We start from the raw sequence: 11686 nt of genomic DNA on the forward strand, positions 1-11686 counted from the left end.
ATCCTCTTCCATGTGGATTATTGTAACATACAACCAACAGCCTCCCTGCCTCATCACTCTCTCCCCTGCAATCTATACAAAAACCTGCTGCTAGAATAATTTCACTTTCCCAAAACAGTCTCTGCTCATCTCCTCCTTGAATCCCTCTCCCGGCTACAGCTCTCTCACCTTAAAAACCCTTTCCCCTCACTGCACCTTACCCGTGGGACTCCCTCACACCCTCTTTCTCCCCCCCCCCCCCATTTCAATAACCCAGACTCATGGTTACAGTCCCAAGCAATGCCACCTACCGCACTTATTCCCTCACCCCCGGTCTCTGTCTCCCAACATCCAGATTGTAAGCTCTGCGGGGCAGGGATTTCCTTTCCCATTGTCTGACATCTTGTATTATCATTTCCTGTATTCTCTTTCATAAAGCACCGAGTACAATCCAGGCGCGATATAAATTAAGATATACATAGGCAAAATTATCCGTTTATCGCGACTTTATTGTAAATCCTGCTACAGCAGAAATAGTAAAGGGGGGAGGGGAGAGAAGATACGAGAGAAAACATCAGGGGTCATACAAAAAGAAAAAGCGTAAGAGGAGAGTGCACAAGGGGAGAAGTACAGGACCCCCTATTTGCAGTTGGCCCAGGCTGCTGAGCGGGCGTTGATCGGGGTCTTCATGAAGCGAGGGGACTTCATATACGCAGCAACAGGAGGCAAAGCCTGGGGGAGGAAGAAAGGTTATATCAGGTTTACGAGTAAGGGGGGGGGAGGCGACTATTTAATGAGCTTTCTAATTGTGGGAGAAGTTCAGGTTCCAAATCTCAACCCTTGTGATACGGCCAAGTCATCTGAATAATTATAGGAATATCAATATTCCTAATAACAGTTAAGGTGGGGCTAATAAGACACCTGTGGGGTGAGAGTCACCTCAAATCGGGTCAGGAAATCCTGCAGGTTCTTGAAGTTTTGCAGACACTTTGGTTCCAGCATCCGGTGTTGATCCAAAACATCGTACATCAGGAAGTCAGCAAAGGTGATCTGGGGGGATAAGGAGGGGCAGTCAGGATCCCACCCACACACCCCAGGGGGACCTCACAAGGTGTGCCAAGGCATCACCTGGCACTGCCAACTCCCAGGTAGAGGGGAGAATGCGGATAGTGGAGAAGAACTAAGAGGGGAGAGATTTTAGGACATGGCGGGGGGAGGGGAATAGGGATGGGGTGCTAGTGTGGGGGGGGGGAAGGGAGGAAGCGCTAGATTGAGGGAAGAGATGGGTGTTTGAGTGCGAGAGGGGGGCACCTTTTCTCCTGCAAACCAAGCTCTGCCTCCAAGGAAGAGAGAGAATCTTGTTAGCGCGACAGGCAACTTCTCCAGGTACGGCCCCTTCAGTGTCTCCTGGGGGGAGGTTGGAAATTAACAGGTTAATGTCTCTCCCCCCTACTTTGATCTCCACCCCCAAAACATCTCTACAACCCTCAGACTCACAAAGAGGGGGTTGTAGGCGATGGTGACTAGGCCCATCCGAAAATCCATTGCCTGGTTCTCCACCAGATCCACACGAAGCTTCTCCCCTTCCAGCTCCCCACCTGGTGAGAAAAGAGACTCAATGGGGAGGTACTAGGGAGGGCAGAGAGACTCAATGGTGGGGATGGGGGAGGGGAGAGAAAGCCTTGGGTGTCGATTGTAGACACGATAAAGTAGCAACTTATGCAGTTCTCAGCCCAAATCCATGCAATGGGAAATTTGGGCCCAAAACAGCCCAATCGGCACAGAATCAACCTCTTAATTGAGGGGGTAGAAGGGGAGAGAGACTCATCCCTCAAGGGGTATTACTGGGAGACTGTGGGGCAGATTCTTACACAGTCCATGCTTGCGTGCAATGTAGCGCAGGATGGCGTTACTCTGGGACAGCTTCACATCTCCGTCCAACAGGTACGGCAACTGCAGGAAGAGAGGGTAACTAGTATCACCCCCGAGGAAAATGGGTTCCCCCCCCCCCCAACGGGTCCTCAGACTGGAGTAGAGCACCCTGACCTAAATGTATACAGAAGACCCAATGCTACACCCAATATGACACATTAAGTTAAATACCATCTGTTCTTATAAGTAAGGGTCACTACTTAATATTTTGGCTGAAGCATTATAAGCCGGCAACCATGTCACAGTTAACCCTTTACGGCAGGCCCTACACACGTTCTCTTTACCTCGCTGCTGGTCAAGACTGTAGGGAGGTTGTGACCCCCCCTCCTTACAGACAGGATCTCACTTATCATGTGTCCCGTTGGATGCAGCATTGGGGGCTCCTTGGGGTGTTGTACTCCCAGAAAAGTCTCCATGATAATGAGGGTCTGGCTCTGCGCCGGCGTTTGGGGGTCTCTAATATCGCAGCGTTATTCCCGTGCGCTAATATGAACGCGAGGATTTCCGTCAGGTAAACTGCTCATTACCATAAGATTTGCATATGAATGCGAGGACATCGTAACGCAAAGCACCTTCAGGGAGACGCGTTACGGGTAACGCTACGTACAAGGGGGATAACGTCACGCTAAAAATGTAACGTGGTGCTGAGGATCTACCCCAAAGTCAGCAAACTAAGTGATCCCACCAATTTAGAGGCATCAGCCCACGTGTGCACTAGGGAAGTCTAATTCCCCCTATATCCTCCCCCCCCACCCCCCCTCCCCTCCCCTCCCCAGGTCACTTGTACATTGGGGAAGTCCAGTCCCAGCGTCTCCTTCACGTCCAGCCACTGGCTCTTGTCGTAATCTGGGGCTAAGGAAGAGAGGAATCTGTGTGACACACCAGTACACCCCACACAGGGCGTGGCACCCTGCGTACACAGGGCGTGGCACCCTGCGTACACACAATGTTACAGTGTTTTAAATACATAAGCCGGGCTTCCCAAACCGCAATGCGTGGCATCACTCCCCGATGTGGCGTTAATGGTCACTAAGTAATAGCAATTAACACAAGATTGGGGCGTGATCTCTTACCCCGCGGCTCAGCGAGTGCCGGCTATAGTGTGATACAGTGTCACACCACATACAACTTAACTTCAACCCCTTCACTGTATTTGCACCCACAGCTGGAAGGTTGATCCATGCATCTACTACTGTCAGGTTAAAGAATAGTACAACTACTTTTGAACTGTACCACCTGTGCTGAAGCTGGAATATCCTGAAAACCTGACCTGTTGGTGGGGGGAGGGGGGGGTTGACAGGTGTCCGGGTTTGAACCGGACAGGCTGGTAATTCCGATGCTTGTCCGGTATAAAAATCGGAGGTAATACCGGACGTGCGTGTTTCCGGTATTACCATTTTTTGCGGCGGAGGGCTGGCAACGCAAGGGCGGCGCGACGGGGGAGGACGGTGGCCGGGCCGGAGCACTGTGTGAGTGTCTGTGCAGCCTGTCCCTGATTGGAGGAGCGGAGAGCCAATCAGAGGACAGCGGGGGCAATTTTGCCGTTTTTATTGCTTGCAATGTTATGGAAGCAGCGGGGGGCAATTAATGGCTGGGGACAACAATTGCTGTGTAGGCCGGGCCCAGTGCACCGCTTTGCCCGGGGGCCTATAATGCTGTTAAGACGGCCCTGGAAGAGGGGGTATATTTTATATGTATTCGGGGGGCGTGGGGTATATTTTATATGTATTCGGGGGGTGTGGGGGTTTTTTTTTTTAATGTATTCGGGGGGCGTGGGGGTATTTTATATGTATTCGGGGGGCGTGGGGGTATTTTATATGTATTCGGGGGGCATGGGGGTATATTTTATATGTATTCGGGGGGCATGGGGGTATTTTATATGTATTCGGGGGGCGTGGGGGTATATTTTTTATGTATTCGGGGGGCGTGGGGGTATTTTATATGTATTCGGGGGGCATGGGGATATATTTTATATGTATTCGGGGGGCATGGGGGTATTTTATATGTATTCGGGGGGCGTGGGGGTATATTTTTTATGTATTCGGGGGGCGTGGGGGTATTTTTTTATGTATTCGGGGGGCGTGGGGGTATATTTAGGGTGACCATTCGTACCGGTTTTACCGGTACAGTCCCGGTTTTTTGTGGCCTGTCCCGGTTTAAGTCTGTCCCGGTTTAAGTCTGTCCCGGTTTTTGTCCCTGGTCCCGGTATTGCGGGGCAGCGGCGGTGAGGAGAATGCGGCGGCGGGTAAGTATTTTCTATGTGTGTGTGAATGCTGCCGGGGGGACTGAATGCAGGAGAATGCCGGGGGCGGGACTTAGAATGCCGGCCGGCCCGCAGGGGATTGGTCGCAGGCATGTCAGAGGAAGCCGGGGGCGGGGCTTCCGCTTTGTGAAGCGCACACGTGACTGACTGCCTTCCCGCTCCCAGCTTCCCTGTGTGCGGTGAGTGTCCCACTTCTGTCCCGGGTCCCAGCCAAGGATGGGGGGGGGCGCAATAGGAGGTGGTAGCGGGGGTGCGCCTGCCCGTGCCCCCCGGCGCGCGCGCCCTTGCCCCCCAGCGCGCGCGCGCGCCTGCCTTTGCCCCCCGGCGCGCGCGCCTGCCTTTGCCTCCCGGCGCGCGCCTGCCTTTGCCTCCCGGCGCGCGCCTGCCTTTGCCTCCCGGCGCGCTCCCACCTTTGCCCCCCGGTGCTCACACCCCCCCCCCGTCCACTTGGTGTGGGAGCGGGCAGTGGTGGCTGCGCGTTGTGCGGGCGGTGCAGGGGCTGGCGGGGTGTATGTGGGTGTGTGTGTGTGGGTGTGTGGGTGTATCCGTGGGTGTGTGTGTGTATCAGTGTGTGTGTGTGTGTGTGTGTGTGTGTGTATCAGTGGGTGTGTGTGTGTGTGTATCAGTGGGTGTGTGTGTGTATCAGTGTGTGTGTGTGTGTGTGTGTATCAGTGGGTGTGTGTGTATCAGTGGGTGGGTGTGTGTGTATCAGTGGGTGTGTGGGTGTGTATCAGTGGGTGTGGGTGTGTGTATCAGGGTGTGTGTGTGTATCAGGGGGTGTGTGGGTGTGTATCAGTGGGTGTGGGTGTGTGTATCAGTGGGTGTGGTTGTGTGTATCAGTGGGTGTGGGTGTGTGTATCAGTGGGTGTGGGTGTGTGTATCAGTGGGTGTGTGTATCAGGGTGTGTGTGTGTATCAGGGTGTGTGTGTGTATCAGGGTGTGTGTGTGTATCAGTGGGTGTGTGTGTATCAGTGGGTGTGTGTGTGTATCAGTGTGTGTATTAGTGGGTGTGTGTATCAGTGTGTGTGTGTGTGTATCAGTGTGTGTATCAGTGGGTGTGTGTATCAGTGGGTGTGTGTATCAGTGGGTGTGTGTATCAGTGGGTGTGTGTATCAGTGGGTGTGTGTGTGTGTATCAGTGCGTGTGTGTATCAGTGGGTGTGTGGGTGTGGGTATCAGTGGGTGTGTGTATCAGTGGGTGGGGGTGGGTGTGTATCAGTGGGTTGGGTGGGTGTGTATCAGTGGGTGGGTGTGTATCAGTGGGTTGGTGTGAGTATGAGTGGGTGGGTGTGTGTCAGTGGGTGGGTGTGAGTATGAGTGGGTGGGTGTGGGTATCAGTGTGTGTGTGTGTATCAGTGGGTTGGGTGGGTGTGTCAGTGTGTGTGTATGTGTGTATCAGTGGGTGTGTGTATCAGTGGGTGGGTGTCTCCCTCACCCTCCCTGTCTCTCCCTCTCTCCCCCTCCCTTTCTCTCCCCTCCCTGTCTCTCCCTCCCTCCCTGTCTCTCCCTCCCTCCCTCCCCGTCTCTCCCTCCCTCCCTCCCCGTCTCTCCCTCCCTCCCTCCCCGTCTCTCCCTCCCTGTCTCTCCCTCACTCCCTCCCTGTCTCTCCCTCCCTCCCTGTCTCTCCCTCCCTCCCTGTCTCTCTCTCCCTCCCTCCCTGTCTCTCTCTCCCTCCCTCCCTGTCTCTCTCTCCCTCCCTCCCTGTCTCTCCCTCCCTGTCTCTCTCTCCCTCCCTCCCTGTCTCTCCCTCTCCCTCCCTCCCTGTCTCTCCCTCTCTCTCCCTCCCTGTCTCTCCCTCTCCCTCCCTCCCTCCCTGTCTCTCCCTCCCTCCCTCCCTCCCTGTCTCTCCCTCTCCCTCCTTCCGTCTCCCTCCCGGTCTCCCTCTCTCTCCGTCTCCCTCCCTGTCTCCCTCTCTCTCCGTCTCCCTCCCTGTCTCCCTCACCCTCTATGTCTTATCTTAGCTGCCGTATACCTACATTGAAGTAACCTACCCTTCTTTCTTCCAGATCTGACTCAAGGTTCACGCGGGAGACATCGGAAGACAGGTAAGGAACACCTCCCCTCCAGTATAATACCTTGAGGGACTGCGGATCAGGTAAGATCCCAGACGGGATTGCTGCTTTAGAAATTGTGAAGAGGGGGCGTCCTGACACTGGTTAATGGGTTCAGAATCATTCACATCTGTTTTTTTTGTTTTTTGTTTTTTTTCGATTAGTGAGGTCATCCGACGCACACACGCACGTAACAAGGACTAATGGTAGTAAAGTATAAGTGTACTACAATAAATAAACCGTTATGTAAAAAAAAAAAAAAATGTGTCCCGGTTTTTCATTTTCAAAATCTGGTCACCCTAGGTATATTTTATATGTATTCGGGGGGCATGGGGTATATTTTATATGTATTCGGGGGGCATGGGGTATATTTGATATGTATTCGGGGGGCATGGAGGTCCATTATTTTTGGACAAACCACCTGGCAACCCTGTGTGGGGGGGGGGGGGAGGAGATTTGATGCAAGTGGTTAGCTTAAAACTTTGCATTATCTGCATGATGTCTTGAAATGTAAGAAGGGTGATTTAAGCCAAGTAAAACTGTTTTTTTTATTTTTATTTAGACAGACGGGTGATTGGGCAGAGCTGTTATCTGCAGAGTTGTGACGATCTTAAAGTCAGGCACAGTAATACTTCTCTCCAAGGCACTGATGCGGGGAGGAGGTGGGTGTATATAAACTGTAATCCACCCCCACTATACAAAGTCCTCTCCAAAGCGCACACACACACACACACACACACAACTCCCCGGTCCCACTGCATCACCATTTTGTGAGTAAGTACAGCCTCCACATAAGGCGGCTTCGCAATACTTCAGTCAGAGAACAACAATAATTAAATCCAATTATTTGGTTACACAAGAGACAGACAAAAAGCCAGAGTTATAATAATAAACAGCTGCATTAAATGAACAAATGTTATACATTCAGTTTACAGACATTTCATGGTCAAAGATATATCTATAGCGAGAGAGATAGAGATACACTGCATAAAAGCACTCAGTCATGTAACATCTGCTGGACCATTTTGAGCGGCTGCATCATGAGAAGACAGAATTCATCCAGCGAGAAGCACTGACCCATGGGAGAGAAAATACCCCATGTACAGACTGCGTTATCCCTCCCAAGGGTCCCGGCAGCAGGCGGCAGCGATCCCAACGGTGCCGGGATCAGAGGGGTTAATGGAGACACAAAACATGGCAGCATGCTTGTAGTACCCCAAACACATGCATGTGATACACTCACCATCCCCCATGACATAGCGTGTCTCCTCATACGGGGTCCTCGTGTATTCCAGCAGAAGACGGATGGAGTGAGCCAGCTACAGGCCGGGGGGGCGCGGGGGGGAAGGAGAAAATATGTGTTCACTCCCAATTAAGCGATTACTACACCAAGACAAATTTCCCTAGCCAATTCCAATCTGGCTTTTGCCACAAACACTCCACCGTAACTACCCTGCTAAAAGTTTGCAATGAGATCCAGTGTGGAATGGAACGGGGTCAACTCACTGGTGCAGCATTCCTAGATTTTGCAAAGGCTTTTGATACTGTTGATCATGCTATCCTGCTTAACAAACTCCAGAGCTCTGGAATAGGGAAGCATGCTTTAAACTGGTTTCAGTCCTACCTATCAGGTAGATCCCAACATGTGTCCATCTCAGGCTCTAACTCCAACCCCTTGGATAACACCTGTTGTGTCCCGCAAGGCTCTGTTCTGGGGCCCCTACTCTTCTCAGTGTTCATCAATGATCTTCCTACAGCTTATAAGGGAGCTTCAAAACACATGTATGCGAATGCTACAATCTCATATGCACACAGCCATAGCCTCTCCGACTTTGAACACGTACCTCAATCTGACTGAGACTTGAAAATTTAATTTCCCAAAACAAACTTTTTTAAAACACTGACAAGACTGTAACAATGGTATTTGGGACCAAGGCAAAAAAAATTAAGCTTCCAATGACTGAGCTCCAGATCAGAACCATCGCTAACACCACCCTAACTCCTGTTATTAGTTTTAAATATATGGGTATATGGTTTGACTCCCATTTAAAACAGTCGGGATGCACATTGATACCCTGACATCCAAAACCTATGCCAAACTAGGTATACTTTTTTACAGGAACAAATCCTCCCTAAGTCTACTGGTCAGAAAGCGTATCGCACAACAGATGTTAATGCCAATTATCGACTATGGGGACATAGTATACGGCTCAGCGCCCCAAACCCACCGTAGCAAACTTGACACCCTCTACAACTCAATATGCTGTTTTGTTCTCCAATGCAACTACAACACACATCACTGCGAAATGCTCAAAGAACTAGATTGGTCATCACTTGAGTCTAGGCGCAAAGTTCACCTTTCCTGTCTTGCCTTCAAATACTTGCTGGTAAAGATACCCTTCTACCTGAACAAGCTCCTCACCCCTACCACACGCAGCACTTATCTGAGATCTGACTCCAAAAGACTGTTCATGGTCCCAAGATTCAGCAAAGTATCCGGCCGCTCCTCCTCTCACCGTGCACCCCAAAACTGGAACAACCTACCGGAGACTCTCACAGCCGCCACCAGGCGAAGTTCTTTCAAAACTAAAGCGGTCTCACATTTTAATCTGGTCTGTAACTGTTACACACGCCTATAATATATATTATCTCTAACTGTGCATGCAATGTCTTGTATATAATGTATACCCTGTTCACTTATGTAACTATGTATTTCTAACCATTTATTATTTGTCATCTTAACTCTATGCCCAGGACATACTTGAAAACTAGAGATAAGTCTCAATGTATTACTTCCTGGTAACACATTTTATAAAAAAATCAATAAAAATAAAAGATAAAACTATTACCTCCTCCACCTCCCCCTAATACTTTAGTACTACACCCCTCCTATACTTCAGTATTACCCCCTACTCCTATACTTCAGTATTACCCCCTCCTCCCCCACTAATACTTCAGTATTATCCCCTCTCTCACAGTAACTCACCCCTCGAATGTCCCAGTACCCCAGTATCATCATCCTGCCGCTATATCAGACTGGGACTCTGCCTCCTAATAAAGTTTCCCAACTATAGACCAGCTAAAGACAAGCCCCTGAGCTGGTCACGTGATATATTGTGTCTCAGCCAATCAGCTCTGAAAAATCTCCAGCCTCCCCCTTCCATCCTCGCCAACACAGCTCAGGCCAGTTAAAGGGACAGCACAATCAGAAGCAGCCATTGCGTTCTTTTGGATTCTGTGGTTTCTGCAGCAAGCCCCGTGGCCATTTTATTCTATCCCAGTGACTCAGACTGTCAGGATTGGGAACTGTATTTGCAGTGAGTTCAGTGACGCGGAGATCAAAGCAACTTGCAACCATCATCATCTTTATTCTGCAACAGACACATATAGGAGGGTTAAAAACACGTGTGTGTGTGTGTGTGTGTGTGTGTGTGTGTGTGTGTGTGTGTGTGTGTGTGTGGGAGGGGGGTCGGACGCATGGATCCTCCGCAGCTAGGGTTGACAGGTGGCTTCTCCAAAAATACTGGACACAAGGGTGAAAGGTGCAACACACTTGAGACACACACACCTGTCTCCCCTCCATGCTGTTTCCTCCTCTCCTTGGTCTGTCCCCCAGGCTCCTGACACCTCCTGCCCAGCCCCGCGGCCCCCCAAGCCGGTCACGTCACCATGTCCAGAGAGGTAATACCGGACACATACATGTACAGTATTACCTCTTATTTTTTACTGGACAGTCTCCAAAAACTGGACACCTGGCAACCCTACGGCCGCAACGTGACCGCGGCAAATACCTTCTCCGGAAACATTCACACGTGTAGCGAGAGTTTGCAGCACCAGAGTGAGGCGCCATCACGTGACCGCGTCTGCCCTGCATTGGAGAATTAACGCTGGGGGGAGGGGACAAATGGGTCCCCTGCAGTGCGACCGCGGCAGACACCGTCTCCGGTAACTTGCAACATCTGTACATGCAGCTGCTCGCACAGTGACGCAGATGCTCCTTGTTTGACGCAAGTTGCGCCATTTTTCTTCCATATTCCCTTCCTTCGGGTCACAGTATATCCAATATTTCCAAAAACATATTTACAATACTGATTTTATATTCTCCCTACTAACTGTTTTATTGTAAGGCCGCGATTATAGTGCTGCCGAAAGCGCGCGCCGCCAGAACAAATACCTCATGTCAATGAGACGTACATAGTGCGCGCCACCGCGTTTTGGAAAGACACAATATTTTGTCTTTCAAGCGATGGCCGCGTGATGTGAAGCAGTTCAGCCAATGAGGGCGAGCCGCTCACGTGACGTCACGGCCACGCCTCGCCCCGCCATCGCCTGAAGATCTCTGAAGAGCACAGTTCACAGATCGCGGCAGCACGTGCACGCGCTATGTTGTGCGCGGTACGTGTAATCTCAGGTTAATTACAGGCAGTCCTTAGTTATCCAACGGAATCCGCTCTGAAAGCAGCGTTGGATAGTGACACCGCTGTAAGCGAGTCCCATGTTAATCAGTGGCGCTGAGCGTCGGATAACGCATTCAGGCGTCGGATAACGTCCCCTAGGTTTGCAGTGCAAAGTGTTGGATATGCCATTCGTTGTAAAGTGAAACGTTGGATAACGAGGACTACCTGTATTTAAGATAAAGCGCGCCAGAGGCGGGAAACGCGTCAGAGGATTCCTTTTGCTGCTTTTAGATTTTGCCTGTTATGCCTAATAAATAATTTTGTGCCTGCTGCCGGCCTCATCTTTACATTCGCAGGGCTCAGTCCTTTTCTTCTTCACGTTCACTCTGCTTATGGATTGAAAGCACGCCAAGGACAGACGGTCGGGATGTGAGTATATCCCCTTTATATGCTATATTGTAGCCAGTGTGGTGCTCCGGCACAAGCCTATCGACTACGGAGCTGCGGGTGTGGAGGATCCAGCCCTGTGGGGATAACGTTGTAAACATTGACGGGACTCCGTGACATACCGAGACATCCTGCCTACTTCGGGATTACAGGGGTTGACGGCGCAGCCCTGCGGAGAACCCAGTGGTCACAGACCTCACACCGGATCAGGTCAGCGGTATTCCCTCATCCCACCTATTCAGACCCCGGGTAGCATTGAGCAGGACAGGCTCTGTCGTTGAAGTCTGCACACAACGGGGAGACGGGAGGTGACTGTAGCGGGTAAGGCGGAGGATCTCGGAGACACGGGTCTCACGCATCAACATACAGTACCAAGGTCAGCTGCATTCACCCCTATGTACATATATTCCGGGCTAATCACTTCACAAAGTGATTACACTCTGTCTGCACCAACACAATATTGGGCTACTGAAGATCACCATTGATTCATCCCTATCTGGGATATATTCGATAATGCATAGGATCCACGTACACTGTGCATTATTAGAGCACCCACTTGGAATGTATTTCCCCTCTCCTCTACTATTGTTACCTGCAACAAAGTAATATTTCTCACAC

General features: G+C 50.8%; 1 protein-coding gene across 1 annotated transcript; it reads right to left on the bottom strand.

The window, feature by feature from the left end:
* Positions 1-467: 467 nt before the first annotated feature.
* LOC142502505 (glutathione S-transferase Mu 5-like) lies at positions 468-9366 on the bottom strand. Its single transcript, XM_075613588.1, has 8 exons — positions 9211-9366; positions 7468-7543; positions 2699-2763; positions 1851-1932; positions 1477-1577; positions 1291-1386; positions 919-1029; positions 468-711 (listed from the first exon to the last, which is right to left on the bottom strand). Exons 1-8 carry the CDS (start codon positions 9241-9243, stop codon positions 619-621), a joined length of 657 nt encoding a protein of 218 aa, XP_075469703.1. The 5' UTR covers positions 9244-9366; the 3' UTR covers positions 468-618.
* Between the last annotated feature and the right edge of the window lie 2320 nt (positions 9367-11686).

This window comes from Ascaphus truei, chromosome 9, assembly GCF_040206685.1.
Source record: "Ascaphus truei isolate aAscTru1 chromosome 9, aAscTru1.hap1, whole genome shotgun sequence".
Lineage (NCBI taxonomy): Eukaryota > Metazoa > Chordata > Amphibia > Anura > Ascaphidae > Ascaphus > Ascaphus truei.

What these genes read in the sequence shown, in the direction of transcription:
- LOC142502505 (XM_075613588.1), bottom strand. Translation starts at nt 9,243, where the DNA reads ATGATGATACTGGGGTACTGGGACATTCGAGGG. An exon ending in CTTGGTTTGCAGGAGAAAAG is followed by an intron (nt 1,030 to 1,290) that starts GTGCCCCCCTCT and finishes TTATCCCCCCAG; the next exon opens with ATCACCTTTGCTGACTTCCT. An exon ending in ATTTCCTGACCCGATTTGAG is followed by an intron (nt 712 to 918) that starts GTGACTCTCACC and finishes TTCCTCCCCCAG; the next exon opens with GCTTTGCCTCCTGTTGCTGC.